Here is a 19,334-nt window from a genome sequence, read left to right on the forward strand (position 1 = left end):
CCTTTCAAGGAGAGAACAGTACCTACTTTTCAGGGAAGGTGGGCCTTCAGAGATACCTCACAGAACATTCCTGTTAAGTACTCAATATGTGGTCACATTTTAAAAAATGAGCTTTTTTTAAAAATAGGAATTCCAGTTGTAACCGTCACAAAAGTTTTGAGACTCTTTGAGGGACCCAGATTTCATATTTATACATCCAGTGTTATCCAGAGTAATGGACAGTGCAGTGTCCTCCTTTATAGTCTAAGGCGATGAACCCAATTTACATTCTAGGCACATTATTCCAACTTTAGCTGTATGAAACAGGCCTGAAAGTATTGATCTCTATGTCACACTACAGGGAATGCAAACAAACTAAGACTTTGAGATCTTAAAGATTAGAGACAAACCCTAAATATTTATAATGAAGTATTATTTACTTCAGTGGAAGAAACAGGCATACTAACATGAAAAAACACATTTTATTGCACTTAAGTTATAAGAAAATAAAATTTCTAAGTGAATCAAACCATAGACACAATCCCTTTAAAGGTTGTTTTCCTCCATCATGTCAGGTTGTTACATAACTAAAATTAACCAACTTGAATCTGATTGTTTTAAATCAGACTATAAATAAAACAAAAAAAAAATAAACAGGAGGAGGAAAAAAAGATCACCTAGGATACAGTGTTAAACCACTTTCACAGTTCAGCTTGAGTTGTGGCTCTTGGAGAATGAGGCAAACCATTTGACTTTTTCATTCATTTCGTTTGTTTGCATGTGACGCCTTTACTACAAAAACTGTATAGTTTCTGCTTTGTCAGTTTCTCAGAGCAATAAAACTGTAACAGTTGTTTTCCCAAATACTGTAAAACACTAAGACTGACCAGCAACTTTGTTTTATATATTTTTAAAATATTTTGTCAGTTTTATTATGTACGTTCATCCATTCACCACAGCCCTCAAAAAGAAAAGTTTCTCCACAGAACAGGCGACAACAGCTCTGTTCCAAGGAATGTGTTTTAATTTTTGCCCAGATAAAAGAAAATAAGCTTTGCACACACTCTCAATTCTTTACTTGCAGGCAAACTTCACTCTTTATTATCTGAAACTCTCCCATTCTCAGCCTCTTAGAGGCACAGATGGTTCAAGTTTCAGTGGCAAAAAGTCTTTTTTCTGTAACCAAACTAGAGCAAATTTGGAATTCAGTCTGGGACTAAAACGTCACAGCAGAAAAAAAATAAAAAAAAATAATTTGCTTTTTTCTTTCTTTCATTTAGCAGCATAAATAAGTTTGGCCACTGGGAGTACAGTACAGGGGTGGGACAACAATCCCATATTTGAAGACCTACTTCTAGCACCAGCATCAAGAATTAAATCCATCTCAGGACTCACGGAACCCAGGACAACTTGCCACCTTTGAGCAACATATGCGTTGAAGAGTGTATGTGGAAGCGACAGTAAATAGATTAACAGAGGCTAATACTGTGATTGATTGACATTGGCAATGGTTGGCAAAAAAAAAAAAAAAAAAAAGCTTTTCATGATAACTGTACAAAAACAATTCACAGTAATTTTTTTTTTTTTTAAGCTTTTCCACTCCAGAAAAATGACTTTTTGTTGCAGATGCTCTCTATTGAGAAAGTCAGCCAGTCCTTGTTTGGGTGTTATTGCAGCCCCTTCCTAGGTCTCAGTGGTAAAAGGACAGGCTAACAGAATCTGTAACGAAGCTTCAGCGTTAACGCTGCCCAGTGACCACTGGAGAAGAAAATAAAGAAATAATTGCACCTGGTTTGATTTAGAAAGTCTCATTTTGCAAAGCTGCCCTCAGTCAAAAGTGAAGCCTTTTATGTGATGAGACAGCAGACGCCTCTCTTGTCAGTTACGGTTTGTCATGTCTTCCTCTTTTCCTTCTTAGTCTGTAGATCTTTTCACTCTGTTGCCCCAAGCCAACATCCTGCACCACTGAGAACAAGGGATTTTTTTTTCTTTTTCTTTTTTCTTTCTTTTTTTTTCTTTTTTTTCTTTTTTCTTCTGTTGTTTTTTTGTTTTGTTTTGTTTTCTGTTTTTTGTTTGTTTTTCAGGGGGAAGGGCAGGGAGTATATCGTCTACACATTTGGACAAATTTGTCTTTTCTGCTCTTCACTTCATGTCCACATCAAAGTCCAGCACCAGCAGCTTGGTTTCCTCAGTTCCATTCCGACTCCCAACTGCACACACCAGCTTTGTGTTTGAGGCTCTGATCCGCCACACAACTCCCCCACTCCCCCCACTCTCCAATGTGACTAGGTTTCGAATAAATTCACCCGTTTTCAAGTCCCATAGTTTTACAGTTCCATCATCTGAGCTGGTAATTACAAAGTTCTTGTTGAACTGTAAACAGGTCACAGCACTCTGATGCTTGTTAGGACCTAGGCAAAACCAAAGGAATTAAATTACTGGTTAGAAATCATGGGTATGGGTAAGTTACACTGTAATTGTAGCCTACTACATTAGAACATATAATAAATGAAATATTTAAAATGCTGCATATTTAGAAACTGTGAGTATTTTAGGATCAGCAGGGTTGCAAGAAAATCTGGTAGCTATTTGTAACTGAAGCATTAACTTTCAAGAGTTCTGTCTTCCAGGAAGCTTGGTTAGCTACCAGGCACACATTTTGTTTTCTGGCTGTGTAAATAAGAGCTTTCTTAGTGGTGATGGAGATAGATCAGTTTCATGGATTCTGCCGATGGATGAATGGGCAGGAAAACTACCATCCTCACCACTTGGAACTGACCACTCAAAGGCAAAGGCTGAATGACCACAATTCCAAAACTCTGAGGAACAGACACAACCAATGAGTAAAAAGTTGCAGTGCAGGCCCACCAGATGGCCTCACTGAAAAAAACACTTTTCAGGGCTATGACCAATAAAAAGAAGTTAATCATGATATAAAATGTTAACACTGTTGTGCCTCATTTAGTATTAGTGGTTTTCACATGTCTCTTTCTTCATTTTACTGGGTGCTATTATTCCTTCCATCCTAGTTAAGCAGATGGTTAAAAGGTCTAAGTTGAGGCCGAAGCAATTTTCCATCAGATTAGAGATGCTCCCCCGCCTCCCCGCCCCCAGTAAGGTAGCACTTTAATTTAAAATATTGGACTACAAATTAAAAAAAAATCACTCAAAAAGAAAAAAAAAAGAGTCTGTTGCTTCTATGATATAGCCTAGATATTTCTTCACATTGTTCTTTAAGGTTAGGTAGAGTTAACTGTACATGTAGGAAGTATTGAAGTATTAAAGTATTAAAAACATAATTTAAAACAATTTCTCAAGGGTAACCTAGTTCTGTCACGTCAGAGTGAAAATGCTCAGACACTTATCCAAAATAAGCATTTTTATTTTGTATGAGGTTAATTCTTTTTGTGACATAAAAGCTCCATATTTCTCTTCTAACAATCCCATTTTTAATGAACACAACTAAAGCTGAGTAGCCAAGACTTACCTTGCAATGTTTGTAAACACTGTCCTGTTTTGATATCCCAGATTTTAACTGTAGAATCTGCATTCCCAGAGACAAGAATGTTGTCTTTGAGTTCCATTCCACTTGTTAACGACTGGTGTCCCGTTAACGTGTGAATGCAATTCCCCGTCTCCACATCCCACACTCGGATTGATGTATCAAGAGATCCACTGACCACATGGATGCCATCAAACTACAACAGACACAGCTTATTAGACTAGAAGTGCGATATTCTTGATATTATTTATTGACCTTAATCCTACAGGGAAGAAAAATAAAGCAGGGAAACAGGTAATGCCAGGAACAAAATGAAGTAACAAGGCAAAGTGCAGGTAATCAAGCAAACCTACAGTTTATGTTCTCAGAAGCTTCTATCAGAATTGCTAATTTTAAAAAAAAGATTTATTTATGTATTTTCGAGAGAGGGGAGGGACAGAGGGATAGGAGAGAGAGAATCTCCTCCGAGACTCCCCTCTGAGCACAGAGTCCAAGGCAGGGCTCGATTCTATGACCCTGAGATCATGACTGGAGCAGAAATCAAGAGTCAGAAGCTCAACTGACTGAGCCATCCAGGTGCCCTCAGAATTGCTAACTTTTTTATGGCCAGTGGCTTTAGACTAGATGCAGGAACAATTAAAAGAAAACAAAACATGTAAAATGAACATATTACTTTCAGATCATCAGGCCACAGATGACCAGCTAAATATCATGGGTCATTCAATAAGGATTACCATTTGAGTCTTACTTCCCAACAGAAAGTTGAAATTACTGACATAGCCCGTGATAAATGCTGTGTTTGTTAACAAATCTATGGCATGAAAAAACTAGAGATAACTCTCATGATGTTTAGAAGTAAGTTCCATTAAAACTGTATGTAAAATAAAAATTTCATTTACAAGAACCAAATATTAATTAGGAAATGCACCAATAGGTAATTACATCTGGAATTACAAGAAGTGGCATTTTGATAACAAAAGCAAGTTATACAGCCTCTCTTCTCCAGGAGTCAATAAGTATCAATTCCTAGAAGATCTGGAATAATATTGCTACCTCTTTTCTCAATCTATTGGTTTACTTAAATGAGATTATATTCATTAAGGTACTGAACATATCACAAAACATAAAAACAACTTCAGCCAATTCCCTCTCCTCCAAATTCATAACCTTTTCTAAGTTAATATACCTTTATTATATATCGATATTTTGTGACACAGACACAGTATTCCATGAATTAAGAAACAAATATTCCAAGAACAGAGAACTGTCAGCATTGTGACTATGTACTAATCTTGCTGATCACTAATGGGTAGTAACTGGTAAATAAATTACATAAGTAATAGAAAAATTGAAAATGCTGTCCTTCAGAAAATAAAACAAGACCCATTTTCTAAATTTGCTATTAATCTATTTCAAAATATGACAATTCATTCCAAAATACCATGTTCAAATGTAAAAAATGAAAAATCAGTCTAGTCAAATTTACTTCCTATGACTACAGATCAGTAAGTAGCCCTTTGATGGTAAAGGAGCCTGATGCAGAAAGCTCCACTTCCACTTTGAATGGGAATGGGTCACAATTACATGGTCCATCAACTTTCAGCTATCAAGGCAAAGGGGCAGCTTTTGGCTAAATTAATCCTCTGCTAAGGAGTTTATTAAAATCCAGGTTATTTTCCTATGAGACTATCTACCCACTAATTAATACAGTAAAACTTAGAGCTCCAAAGTTTCAGATTCCAAGACTAATATTTGTATTTTAGAGGAAAAACAGATCACAGAAAAAAATGAAACAAATTATTTAAATAAGTTAAAAATTTATGCTTTTTCCATGCCAATTTGAAAGCATATGTAAACAAGAGGATAATTTGATTTGTCTTTTTTGGATAGTATTGAATCAGCAATTTGACAGTGATTATCTGAGTAAAACAATCTCATGATTCATCAGTAAAGCAGCTAAGGGGTAGGAGAGATACGACCTCTTACCTGTAATGAATAGACTCTATTAGTATGCCCCTGCAACGTGTGTAGACAGGTCTCCGTCTCTGGATCCCACACCTTCACCATAAAATCATATGCTCCACTAACAACCCTCCTGCCATCATATTGAACACAGCGGACTGCTGCTACATGACCCATCAAAACATGTAAACACTGGCCTGTCTCGATATCCCAAACCCTAAGAGTGGCATCTCGAGAACCGCTAACAACTCTGTAGGGGGGAAAACAAACAAACAAAAAAAGTATTAGAATTTTTAATAGCATGAGAAAATGTGACATATAAAGTCAGTGGTTATTGAACTTTTTCTTTTCTTAAGCAGGAACACCCGTTTTCAAAGAAATCCTATATAAAATGTTGATATATAAACATACAAAAGTCAAGTTATTCTGGCTGGGATGGGAAGTTGGGAAGCCCAGAATTCCACCTGCTTGGTTCCCACATTTATAAGTGGCCGTGTAGCACCCGGGGTTCTGTGGGACGGTTTGAAAACTGCTGCACTGCATTTGAAGCAGAAGCAACGGCAGCAACAGCAGCAGCTGCCAGCTCCAAATACATACAAAAGATCTTGATTTTAGAAATAAAAAGCTAATGTGGGCAACATATCTAAAATGTTAATGGGAGAACTCCAGTGGTAGTATTTTGAAAAATTCTGTATTTCTTCTTTATTCTTTTTGCCATTTCCCAAAATTTTAGTGATAAACATACATTCTCTTTGTGACCAGGGGAAAAATTTAATAAATGTCATTCAACAAAATAAATCTGAAATTGGAATTTAAACAGTTAAAGATATGTGCTTTAAACCATTATATACCATTATATGGCCTTATACCATTATAATTTCATAATGAACTCGCTTTAGAATATCTTCAAACAAAGGCTGCTTATGCTTATAATTATAGTCAATAGGTTATGGAGGTATTAAGATATGCAAATTTTGGAGAAGATACACATGGGGAGGCAATAGAAATCCCTTAAAAATTTGGGCCAACATTATTAAAGCTATGCTCTTCTGAAGACTGGAGTGATACAAATATTGCAATTTGGATTTGGATTACGAAAGAGAGCTGAAACTCAGGTATCTGCATGTCATTCTTAAGAGATAAAGATAGGCCACAGTTTTTACATTTGGAAGAGTAGAAAGGAACATCGAGAGATTTAAGGCAGAATATAATGGAAGCTGAAATACAAGGTCTCTTAATATCAACTCCCCCAAATTTTAATAGTAGAGCACACTGTTTAAAGTAGATTCAAATTACAAATGAAAAGGTACTTTCATTCACATATTACAAATCTAGCGTGAAATCTACTTAATGTAATGGTTCTCACAAAGATGATGTTGTGGACAGAATTAAAGGTAAGGACTGGAGCATACTCATGGTAAGGACTGCCAGAGAGACCTTTTTTGACAAACGAAGTCGAAATCACATTTGTTTAACAAGGTACTGTGAAGACATGCCAATAGAAGATCGAAAGGACTTTAATAGAAGGGCTTTGTAAGAGGAGATCAAAGCAACAGCAAAGGCACTGAAAAGAAAAAAAGGCAAGCAGTCTGGGTTGGCTGAAACTATTTTGAAAACTGGATTGAGGATTTCTTCCTCGATTTGACAGACAACAGAAGGCTCTCAAAAGGCAATGATACTATCATAATTAGAAAAGGATTCTCTGTCAGTTGTGTAACAGGTGAGAAAACCAAGTGTGAAAGCTATGTCACTAGTTCAGGTGATTGGTAATGAGAGACTCAACAAAACCCCACAGACCTGAGCTTTTGTCTCATATAAGGGGACAGGATGGAGTGGGGGTAGGGTAGGTGGGTAATTAAGAAGACTCAGAAGTTTGAAGCCTGAATCACTGAATGTGTCCCACTAGCAGAGATATAAATATTAAAGAGAGAGAGGGAGAGAAAGAGAGAGAGCAAGAGAGAGAGAGAGAAAGATTTTTTTGGAGATGATGAGTCATCAAAGATACAGAACAATAAAGTGCCACCCAAGAGTAGAGAAGAGAGTTTCAAGCAGGAAGCCAACAATGCCATTAAATGAAGAAGGAAATTTAAAGATAATCCCCCAATTTTAAGGCAATACACTACTACTTTGTTAGTATAGAAACATCTTAAGTCTAATAATTAAAGTCTAATTTAAGAGCACACTATCACTATCTCTCTAATAAACACTGTATTATACAACATAAAAAAACCTCAAATTCAGAAGTAACAGAGGAAGAATTCCCAACCATCACAGGATTTTCCCTTACCTTTTTTCATGGAGATGCATACAGCGGACAGTGGAAGTATGCCCATATAAGGTATGTATACATTCTCCGGTCTCTGCATTCCACACTTTTAGAGTCCGATCTGTAGATCCACTAATGATGATATTGTCTCTCATCTGTGATGACCATACTCCACCTGTGTGTCCCACTAATGTTCTCAGACACTGGAAAAACACTTAAGATGATTACTTTCGGGTAGAAAGAAAAACGATTTACATAACATTTCAGTAGCTCATTAAAATCTAGGGTAAAGTTATTCACAGAATTTGTTTGGCACATCAGAAAACAATTTTTCACATCAATATAACATGATACCATCACTATTGATCGCTTTGCTTATTCAGTAGCATTATATATTAAACACGGATACAACTGAGGAACAAGTATGGAGAAAGTAAAACACTTCTCATTAAAGGATGACAGCCCCAGCCTGGTCTCTCTGATGAAATAATGCTAAAATTGCAACTTGGCTTCTTCCATAGGAATGGATTCAATGAAAGAATGCCAACCGTGTTAGGTGTGGCTACATACCACATTTCATCTGAATCTGCCCCAAGGCAGTAGTTAGGAGCCAGGCAAGGTACTTCTAGACAAGTAAAGACAGATATTAAAACTCTGAAATAAATCCGAAACGAATATTACACTATGGAAATATGAAGCTGCCTTAAAAAAATGTTAACATCTGACTTGGAATATTTAGAAGGTTCTTGCCCAAGAATCAGCTGTAAGACATTTTAAAGACAGGTTTTCTCCCCCTCACATTTTCCTGTTTTTTTAGCTGGTCAATTACTTAATTTATGAAAACATTCTCCAGTGGACAGATAAAAATAAGTATTCACCACAGAACCATTAAGGTGTAATATTGCATGCAGTGAAACTTATTGCTTGGACTGCTTTTTTTCTTCAAACTCCTACTTAAATACTGTATCTGCTTTACTTTTCATCTCACTGGGCTTAAGACAGTCTAAATTAACATGATTTATTTAACTTCTAAACTCTAGGTAAGTTATCAACAAAGCAGTCTATAAAGAAAAACAATTACCCCTCAATCATAGTTTTGAAAAAGTTTAAAAAGGACAATATAACTGACATGGTTAGTAAAAGTGTGAAAAATAAAGCCAAGAAAAAGATAAGGCACCTCTGTAAAAATCATACAATAATAAAGTCACAAAGACAGACAAACTATTCACAGGAAGAAACTAATGACATCCCTATCCTGAGGAACATTATCTTTGCTTCCAGGGAAAAAACTAAATTAGAAGCTCTGATATTTGTTATCGAAATAAGCTGCGGTCAAAAATGAACCCATGTTTTCCCTGGTTGATCTTTGCAAAGACATATACAAACAGTGAAGTGTAGAGAGAAGTAAGCTTACTTTGCCTGTGACTGCTGACCAGACTTTTAAAGTGTTGTCATCAGAACCACTAACTATTCGGTTACCACAAAACTGCAAGCATGTGATCACATGATCATCATGTCCTTTCAGAACCTACAAGATAAATGTACAGATTCGAAATGTTATTAAATCATGTTTTTTAAAATACTAGTGAAAAGAAAAGCCATAAATAGGAACAGCAATCTACAGTCTATTTCTAAAATTATAATTTATATAAAACGCAAAGTATCATCCTTCCTGAATGATGAATCAAGTATTAAACATTTTATTTTTTCCAATTCTATGATTTATACGAGAGATATCAACTATTAAAATTGAGTGAGTAAAGACATCATAAAGATGGTTCAAACACAAATGTATAATAATTTATCTGTTCAAACAAAAAAAATATGCATCTCTGTTTTGCAATTTTCACACACAAAAACAGAAGCACTTACAAACTAGAAAGACAAGAGTAACAATAATTATCAACTTATTCAAATTAAAACACAAAAGGCCTGGGGCTCCTGGATGGCTCAGTCAGTTAAGGGTCTGACTCTTAATTTTGCCTCAGGTAATTAATGATCTCAGGGTCATGTGATTGAGCCCCCAGTAGGGCTCCATGCTGGGTGTGGACCCTGCTTGAGATTCTCTCTGTCTCTCCTTCTCCCTCTGCCCTTCTCCCCCCACCCACTCGCACCTGCTCACTTTCTCAAAAAACAACGCTTGTCATAATCTATACATATTTATACATTAACAGTATCTTCCCTAATTGCTTTTTTCCAGTTGTATAAATACATCTAAGAATTTCAAGCATTTTGCCACTATTTATACACTTGCAGTAAGATAGAAAATCAGTAATATGCTTAAATTTATAAAAATAAAACTCACAAGAAACAGCCAAAACACAAATAGGCACTCCTCAAAAAATCATGTTCTAACTACATGGTCAGAGCATAAGCAAATTCTCAGGTAAACGTATATGACACAAAATTCAACAGGATATTCAGAAATTTTCATTTACCTAAGGTAGAATGACAAGCACTTCAACTCATCTTTTATTCAAGTACAGTCAATTGTCAGACTGGAGAAATTAGCAATAGAGAGCTATCATCCATTACACGTTCAGTTATTTAAAAACACACTGTTTTGGGACGCCTGGGTGGCTCAGTTGGTTGAGCAGCTGCCTTCGGCTCAGGTCATGATCCCAGCGTCCTGGGATCGAGTCCCACATCGGGCTCCTTGCTTGGCGGGGAGTCTGCTTCTCCCTCTGCCTCTGCCTGTGCTCGCTCTCTCTCTCTCCCTCTCTCTCTCTGACAAATAAAAAAATAAAATCTTAAAAAAAAAAAAAAAACACCACACTGTTTTCTTTCTACAGGATACAGATGTCAAGTTACACTGCTGGCCAAGAAGAGCATACTAGGTACCAACACTGATCAGTGGTTGCTGTTAATGTTGTGCAAGAGTTCAGTTACCTTAGGAGATTTGAGTTCTCCTCGCCTCCAGTTAGTATCAATTCTGTGCTGCCTGATGTATGCACTTTTCCATGGACTGTGTATGAAGCCTGGTTTTATTACTTTTCTTCTCTTGATGTGCAATGGTTCATCGATACCTAAAGTTTTAAAGAGTGAGAGTATAACTGCTGTCGCCAATAAAAATTACACATTTTATAATATATCTAATTTCCTCCCATGCTCAAAACCACTCAAATACAGGATGCTGTCCAATTTCTAAGAGTTATTATAAAACAATAATATAAAGTTTGCAATATCTATGGCATGTTTTCATATTGATTTTTTCATTTCTTTTTCTAAATAATCCTATGAAGTGATGGTGAGGATGTGCAGAAATTTGAGCCCTTATGCAATGTTTGTGGGGATATAAAATGGTATAGCAGCTATGGAAAATAGTATGGTGGTTCATCAGAAAAATTAAACATAGAATTACCATATCATCCAGCAATTCTAATTCTGGATATACACCCTAAAGAATTAAAAGCAGAGACTTGAACAGATATCTGTATACCCATGTTCAGAGCTGCAATCACTCATAATAGCTGAAAGGTAGAAGAAACCCAAGTGCCCATCAACAGATGAATAAAGAGGCAAAATGTGTACACACACACACACACGTACACACACACACATATATATATATACAATGGAATATTTATTCAGACTTAAATAGAAGGGAATTCTGACACACGCCACCACATGGATAAACCTTCAAGACAAGTATGCAAAGTGAAATAAGCCAGTCACAAAAAAACAAATACCATATGATTCCACTTTATATGAGGCACCCAGAGTAGTCAAACTCACAGAGACAGAAAACAGAATGGTGGTCTCCAGGGGCTGCTGGGAGGAGGACTAAGGAGTTACTATTAAATAGGGATGGGCTTTCAGGCAATATAGATAAAAAAGTTCTGGAGATGGACTGTATAACAACACAAATGTACTTAATGCTACTGAACTGTACACTTAAAAATGGTTAGAAGAAATTCTGTTTTAGGTATATGTTAGCATAGTTTTTTTTTAAAGTCATCAAAATAATGATTCTATGAGAGAAGGTAAGGCAGGGATGATTAATCCTATTTCGTACAATATAGATTCTTGAGAAGAGCTTTCTCTTCACTAATTAGTCCAAGTTATGGACAGGGCAGAGGCAGGATTAGAAACCAACTGTCTTAGATCTTAACATTTCACTCACCTGTAACTTCCGTGAAGGGGAGGATAACCTACAGAGTATCTGTCTCATGCTCTATGATTATTTCTAAAAATTTTTGCTTATCAGAGATAAATTATATCTTTACATTTTTTTTCAAAAATATAATTTTTCTATATGCCTGCTGGAAAAAAAGATTCTTTCTTTAGTTAATATGGATGCTACCTTCTCTTCTACTAAGAAAGGAGATTTTTTTTCTTTTTTTTTCTTTTTTTTTCCCACAATTTTCAAGAACATAAGCTCCATGATGGGAAGAAAATGGGAGTTCACTATTATATCCCCAGCATTTAAGAATGTCTAGCCCATAGGAGGTGTTCAATAAATATTTATGGAAGGAAAGAATAGAATATGGAATATTTGACTACTGTCAATATAATTTTGGGGTTTCCCTTATTTTATTCTATTCTATTTTATATTGTGAGTGAGTGAGTGAGTGAGTGAATAGTCACTCATTCCTGTGGATTCCAGTCAGTGAATATGTCTCCCAAGGACAGCTGCAATTATAACCTTTATCTCTAATTATAAATATTGGAGAGGCAGGAGACCTTTCTCATCCATAAAATCACTGGTAGAAATTCATATATGTCTTATTTTAAGCAAAAGTTTATATTTAAGTCTTTTGTCTTTTAATTGAGGTATAACTGATTTACTATACTAATAATAGGTGTGCAGCATAGTGATTCGATATTTATATACATTGCAAAATGGTCACCATAATGAATCTAGTTATCCTCTGTCAACTCACAAAGTTACTACAATATTATTGACTATATTTCCCATGCTTTCATTTTATCTCCATGACATACTTATTTCATAATTGGAAGCTGGTAGTTCTTAATCCCCTAACATCATTTTGCCACCCCCCCTCCTCCGCCCCAGCAACCCTTCCCTCGGGCAACCATCAATTTGCTTTCTGTATCTGTGGGTCTGTGTTTTGTTTTTCAGGTTTCCTTTAAATCATCCTCATCTTGATCTTTTCATTGGTTATTAATTATACTAGAGACTGGGAAGCAAATCAGACCCATTTCCTATTAGTTATTAGTGCTCATTAAAGGGGTTAGCTCCAAGATTTGGCTCATCTGAAGGTGTGGAATAACCTGTGGATTTTATATAAGTAGGTGAATGTAAATGAAGACTCATTCTTGATTCTTTGATAGGCTGCCAAATTTCTTTTCTCAATTATCCACTACTTTAGTCTACATGCACATAAAACTTCTAATTTTTACTTTTTCTATTTGCTTTCTGAATCACTTTGCTTTTTCAAAGTATAAAGATCTTCTCTTTGTGATTTTGAACCTTACCCTCTTCTTTGCATTTCTCTCTCCAGAGAAGGTTGTCTTCAGCCAAAATTCTCCAGTAGCGACACGTCTGAGCCGCTTGTAGCAGGTCTTTGGGTTCCAGGAATGAAAGCACATAAAGTGCCAGCTATGGAAAGGAAAAAGCATAATATACCCATGTTTTAAATATATATGTGTGTGCGTGCGTGCATGTGTGTATATATATATTTAACATATAAATAATTAACTTATCTAGAACAATCTTCTATAGAATGAAGTACTTCTAGACAAACGTAATATAATTCTACATTCTATTTTCTTTAATTACAAAAGGGAGTACTTTCTAATAGTCAATCTTAAATATATACCAGACTTAAAAAACTTACTGTATTGGTTTTTATGAACTTCAATCCACCAACTTCACCTCTTCAAGGAATACTTATTAAGCCTCTCTGTCTCTGCTTTTGCCTTTGTTCTGTGAGCTTCAACTTGAGAATTCTACCATTTATGTATATAGGTATACTTCACTAGTTGTTTAGATTCTGTGCTTTTCTCTCCCCATGACCATGTAAATTCACTCAAGACAGGACTTAAATTAAGAAATGAGATTTTGGGGCGCCTGGGTGGCTCAGTGGGCTAAAGCCTCTGTCTTCAGCTCGGGTTATGGTCTCAGGGTCCTGGGATCGAGCCCCGTGTCGGGCTTTCTGCTCCATGGGAAGCCTGCTTCCTCCCTCTCTCTCTGCCTGCCTCTTTGCCTACTTGTGATCTTTATCTGTAAAATAGATAAATAAAATCTTTTAAAAAAAAAAAGAGATTTTTAGATATTCTGTGTGATATGATTTCAGATCACTCCTGATAGATATAATAGTTCTTTACCACAAAAAGTATTTATTATCACAACTGCTCCACAGGCATATAAAAGTAATTAGGTTCTAATTACTTTACATTGTTTATGGGGATTTTCTTGATGGGCCAGATAGATTTTTGTAGGTTTGAACTAGCTCTTTAGTATGTCACTGATTTTAAATTTTGTTTCCAGTATTTCCAAACCATCAACTTTTTTTCCAGCATGTATAGTCAATTCAAGTAAATAAGGGCAGAAGAAAGAAGAAAGAAGGGAATAGTAGCTTCTGTGTATGCTTATCCAATTAGCCTCACTAATCACATAAAAATTTAAGTTATGATATTAGAATCAAAATGAGCTAAACAGAGCAATAAAGTTTAGTTTTCACAGAAATTAAATTATAAGTATTAAAACAAACAATAATTCAAATGGCTAAAGGCCATATGGGGAGTAAAAGCACAGTTTGAATTGTCTTCTGATACTAAACAGTAATTACATGACATAAATTGTGCTTACCCAAGAACTTTGCATATAGAGAGTTCATCATTAATCACGTATTTATTGAGTACATTTCATATAGAAAGTACTCCAACCAGTCAGTATTCAATTTAATACTACTACTACTATTTGACAGTAAAAATATTTCTGTAGAATAATCAGTTTTGGTCTATCAGAGAAGCCCATTTAGTCGGAGTCATTTTAAATAAAAAGGCATGACTATAATATTCAACAAGCTATGTATATGTGTATATGTATACACATATACAAATACACAAACACATATATATCTCAACACTGTACTTCTTTAGTGGATACTCCATAAGTCACTTAATTTTGAAATTATTCAATCTATCAAAGCCCGGACAAGTTTCCTCAGTGTCAGTATACCAGTAATGGGATAACACCATATTCTTTTTCTTCTATGTGAAATTGATATTTAACATAAAAATTATCAGGCACAAAGTTATACTGGTGGAAAAGAGATGCATTTAGTGCCCAAGATATTTAAGATGGTCACATGAAAAAGGCTCTTCTTTGCTTTAGTTATCCAGCTGAAGTAGAAATCAGGTAATTCACAGAAACAGTCACTGGATCTCAAAGGTTAGAAAACAAATCCAGAGCACCTTAGCTTTCAAAGGTACATCCCAAATCATCAGTTACAATATCCTTCATCACCAGTGACTGTGAGATCACCTAGTCTAGGGTCTGTCTGCTTTAAAGAGTAAAGAAACTTAGGTGCTAAAGAATGTTGAAGTGCTAACCCCACAGGTAACTGGCACACTTTCCTTTAAAATAGCAAAGACCCTAACTCAACCATGAACTTCAACTTATTCTATTTAAATCTAATCAGTTCTATTCAAAACATCTAAGTATTTCAGAAAACACACAGAGCAAAATAAAAAATATGAATAAGAAAATCAGAACCAGTAAAAATATAAATCAGAAAAGAAGGTTTAAACCAGGGGAAAGTAGAATACAAATATACTGGCAACAGTAACTTACATGGTTTTTTAATTAAACTGCCAAGCAAAAAGGGAATGGCAATTAATTACACAATTCTTAGTGTTTATTATGGAAGAAGTATACCAGGTCCTTAAAGGAAGCAAGGTTTTGTCAAGCGGGGTTCCTTACAGGGGCCAGAGAGTGGGTACTGTCCTCAACTACATCCTTAGAACACCAAAGCAGGGAATTACAGGTTTCTTCCAGCCAACTAAAATGGGGTCTGGCTAATGCAGTTTTCTATTCATTTGTCCTAAAGGTACAATCTAGATAGTAATTCCTCCCAAGGACTTCCACTAGACAGAAGCTCTTAAGTTGAAAATCTGTTTCATAAAACTAGCTTTTCTTTAACCAAACTTAAAATTTCAGTGTGAGTCACTCTTTTTTTGTTTTTCTCTTATGTAACCTACATTAGAGACCACCATGTTATACTTGAGAGGTAGATAATACTTTCTCAGAACTGCTGTATTTCCATGGATTGAACTAAGTTGAAAGAGGGAGGGAAAAGAATAAAGAAAATGTTGGCTGATCCTATGTTAAGAATTTTAGTTTTACTCTAGGCCATCTACTATATCACTATGCTTTTCTTGGTATTTACTTACAAAATAAGGATAATGCTGTTTATCACAAGCCTCCCATGTGAGACTAGTGAGATTTTTTTCAAGGTTTTGAGATTAATATGTGTTGGTAAAGAGCTTTGAGATCTGTTGAAAGGAATTATATGAAAATTATTTTAAGTCCATTTCCTGACATGAAGGCAATGATGTTTTAAATAATAATAGTATATAGTCTCTAATAAGATAATAGTTTCCTTAAAGATTTAGACCTATACCATTATTTCTCCACATATTAAAAAAAGCATTTTTTTTCAAAATAGGAAATGCTTACTACTAGTTGAAAAAAAGGAAAACACGGGATGATCTGCAGAGTCAGAGCCCTCTCTCATTCTTCTATCTACGCTTCCTTCTATTTCCTCAGGCAATCTTTAAAAGGAGAGTTAATCCAAGAAAATCTTTATTGCATTTATATCAGTTATCGATAATTTGTGCTTAATTCTTAGACTCTTAAAAATATTTCATATTCTCCTGACTTTGAATCACATTTTTGAGTGTTCAAAAGTTACTATGCAAATACAAATAAAGTAAAACAAAATAATCACCACTCATAGAGATAAGGGGACAAACGAGACTAAGCAGAAGTCTGTATATTAAAAAAATACTACCTTCTAAAATAAGGAGGACAGCCAAGGAAACCATGAATAATAATATCAGAGGTGACTAACTTTACTTTCAGTCAAATACTTATAAAAGTGTTACCTACTATGAATGTTCTTCTGGAAGCAAAGAGAGTTTATATCATTTCCTAAGCCAATTCCATTCAAAGGGTTCAGTTTTAGAATGAGCCAGCGAGAATAAAAAAATTCTTTCTAGAACAATGCAACTTTTTTTTAACCATTTAAAAAAATCATTCCAAAACAGTAACATTTCAGTTTATTTTTTCCTGGAGTAATGCTTAGTTTCATACATTATATATGATAAAACTATTTTACTCATATCCAATGTGAAATTATTTTTGAGATGATGTTTAATGTCCATAGGATATTTAGAATGGTTATCTAAAAAAGTTGACTCCTTTCATATTTGAAGTTTCCAGATCATTTTCGGTGGTATATTACTGTTTTATATATTGTCTTCTTAGCTGACATATAATTAGTGGCACATATATAATTTGTGAAAATATAAACCATGGTGACATCGATTATTTAATTTTACATTTGTTTGCAGACAGAAATGAAACTGTGAAGCATATAACATCAGTAAAAGAACTACATCTAAGCTATAAAAACAAATGAGCATAAATGATTCCAAAAGAAAGGCTATAAGGATATAATCAATGCACGAAATCTATGATTGCGTGTGTGTGTGTGTGTGTGTGAGAGAGAGAGAGAGAGAGAGAGAGAAATGGGGGCAAGAAGAGGAATGATCAGTAGAAAAAGATATACATGTGAAATTCCGTATTTTTCAAAACAATTACACAATGTAAGTTAACAGAACTATAATTTATAGAATCACAAAACTGTTAAGGACTATTAGGGACTTTGGATAAATAAACAACAAAATAAGGAAAAAAACACTGCTGTTTTAATAAAATCAGAATTTTTTAAAAATCTACTACTATATATAATAAATGTACCATGACAACTAAAGGCTGGACTTTAAATAACCTGGGGGGAAAAAATCAAGATAAAGAAATAATCAAATTAATGGAACTCAATAGCTTACTCTCATATATGACTTACTGCAGTGGTGGAAAGAAGTCACCTAAAAAGTCCATAAATATACTTTAATCTGAAAACGATATTATTAAATCATGGCAGCTTATCATTTACAACTCTCTTTAACACTAATTAAGTGTGTTAAACCGACAATACTGAATACCATAATTAGCATGACCATGTTTAAAGATGGTTGCTGTTGAGTTATATTTTCAAATAGCACCCAATGAAGAATATAATTGATAACCCTTACCTCTTTAGGGAGTAAGGAAATGAAGTCTCGTTGAAACTGGGGTTCTATCACTTGCATCATATGTTTTACTTGGGTTGGTTCACAACTATCAATAAGCTCATCTAAAGCAAGCAATTTCTCTGGTCCACTCCAGCTCTATGAAAAGGGAAGCAGAGATTTTTATTATTTTAATAGATATCTCAAATTACAAGCTCATAAAGGAAAACCACATTTACACATAACATAAAAGGTGGCTACTTATAGCAAAATTTTCTCCAGAAGTCATTGATGTGATAATCAATTAGTCTCCTCAAATTTACTAGCTACCTTTATTTTTTTAAATTTAAAAAAGCCATGGTTTTGACAAATATTTTTGCACTACATTATTTATTACAAATATTATATGTTCATGTACCATCAAGATATTGGCTGAGAAACCAAAGTTTTATCTGGAAACATTAATTTGGCTACTGAGTAAACAGGGTATTTTGAAAGATGATCTTCCTTTCTCTGTATTCTTTCTAGTGGGCACCATAAAATTTTTGATGGTGTTAATAAGGCACTCATCTGAGAGTTAAGAAACTGGCAGCATCATTTAGAGAAAAATTAATAACTGGATATACTGCACATCTGACAAGTGCCTTCCACAAAATAAAAGAGCTTTGATTTATTATGTGAAAGTAATTTCAGATAAAAAGTAGCAAAAATATAAAACAGTAACTTAGTAATAAAATTAGAGTATGAAAAAAAGGATCAGAAACAAAGTACTACATTATGGAAAAACAAAAACACATCATAATACTTTTAAAAATATGAGCTACTTTAAACTAGACTAGGGGATTATTTAAAACATCTTTTTTTTTTTTTTTTTTGCCAGTGAGGATCATCTGCACAGAAGAGCCATGATTCTTAAAAGGAAAAATTAAAAAGTTATGTGAATAATTTAAAATGTTAGAATTCCCCCAACAATAATCATGTAAAACATTTACTTTATTTTTCTTTTAAAATTTTTATTTATTTATTTGCCAGAAAAAGAGAGAGAGTACGCACAAGCAGGGGGAGCGGCAGGCAGAGGGAGAAGCAGACTCCCTGCTCAGCAGGGAGACCAATCTGGGGCTCAATCCCAGGACCCTGGAATCATGACCTGAGCTGAAGACAAACGCTTAACTGAATGAGCCACCCAGGCGCCCCCACATAAAACATTTAAATAGCCTTGTGATATTTAAGTGAAAGAACATCCTTGAGTAGGATGATTTAGGTACATTTGTGAATTATTATGTCCATTTTGGAAGCAGGTGAAGAGAGAACAATAGGTGGGGTTTGGAGCTAGAAGGATCTGGATTTTAACATTCCATTTCT

General features: G+C 34.9%; 1 protein-coding gene across 4 annotated transcripts in view; it reads right to left on the bottom strand.

Annotated features, from left to right (window-relative positions):
* Nucleotides 1-443: 443 nt before the first annotated feature.
* The window catches only part of FBXW7 (F-box and WD repeat domain containing 7), a gene marked incomplete at its 5' end in the record, with an annotated part of 240,174 nt that continues 221,283 nt past the window's right edge, over nucleotides 444-19,334 (bottom strand). For 2 of the 4 annotated variants that reach the window (XM_080795261.1, XM_080795260.1), the window contains 8 exons: nucleotides 444-2,390; nucleotides 3,467-3,677; nucleotides 5,468-5,693; nucleotides 7,731-7,912; nucleotides 9,124-9,237; nucleotides 10,599-10,735; nucleotides 13,149-13,272; nucleotides 17,997-18,131. In XM_080795261.1, coding sequence (XP_080651387.1) covers nucleotides 2,122-2,390; nucleotides 3,467-3,677; nucleotides 5,468-5,693; nucleotides 7,731-7,912; nucleotides 9,124-9,237; nucleotides 10,599-10,735; nucleotides 13,149-13,272; nucleotides 17,997-18,131 — 1,398 coding nt within the window. In that variant the 3' untranslated portion in view covers nucleotides 444-2,121. The remainder of the gene's footprint in view (nucleotides 2,391-3,466; nucleotides 3,678-5,467; nucleotides 5,694-7,730; nucleotides 7,913-9,123; nucleotides 9,238-10,598; nucleotides 10,736-13,148; nucleotides 13,273-17,996; nucleotides 18,132-19,334) is intronic. The other 2 variants (XM_080795263.1, XM_080795262.1) reach the window with 1 other exon arrangement.

The sequence above is a fragment of the Martes martes genome (genome assembly GCF_963455335.1).
Source record: "Martes martes genome assembly, chromosome: 2".
In the NCBI taxonomy this organism is placed as follows: Eukaryota; Metazoa; Chordata; class Mammalia; order Carnivora; family Mustelidae; genus Martes; species Martes martes.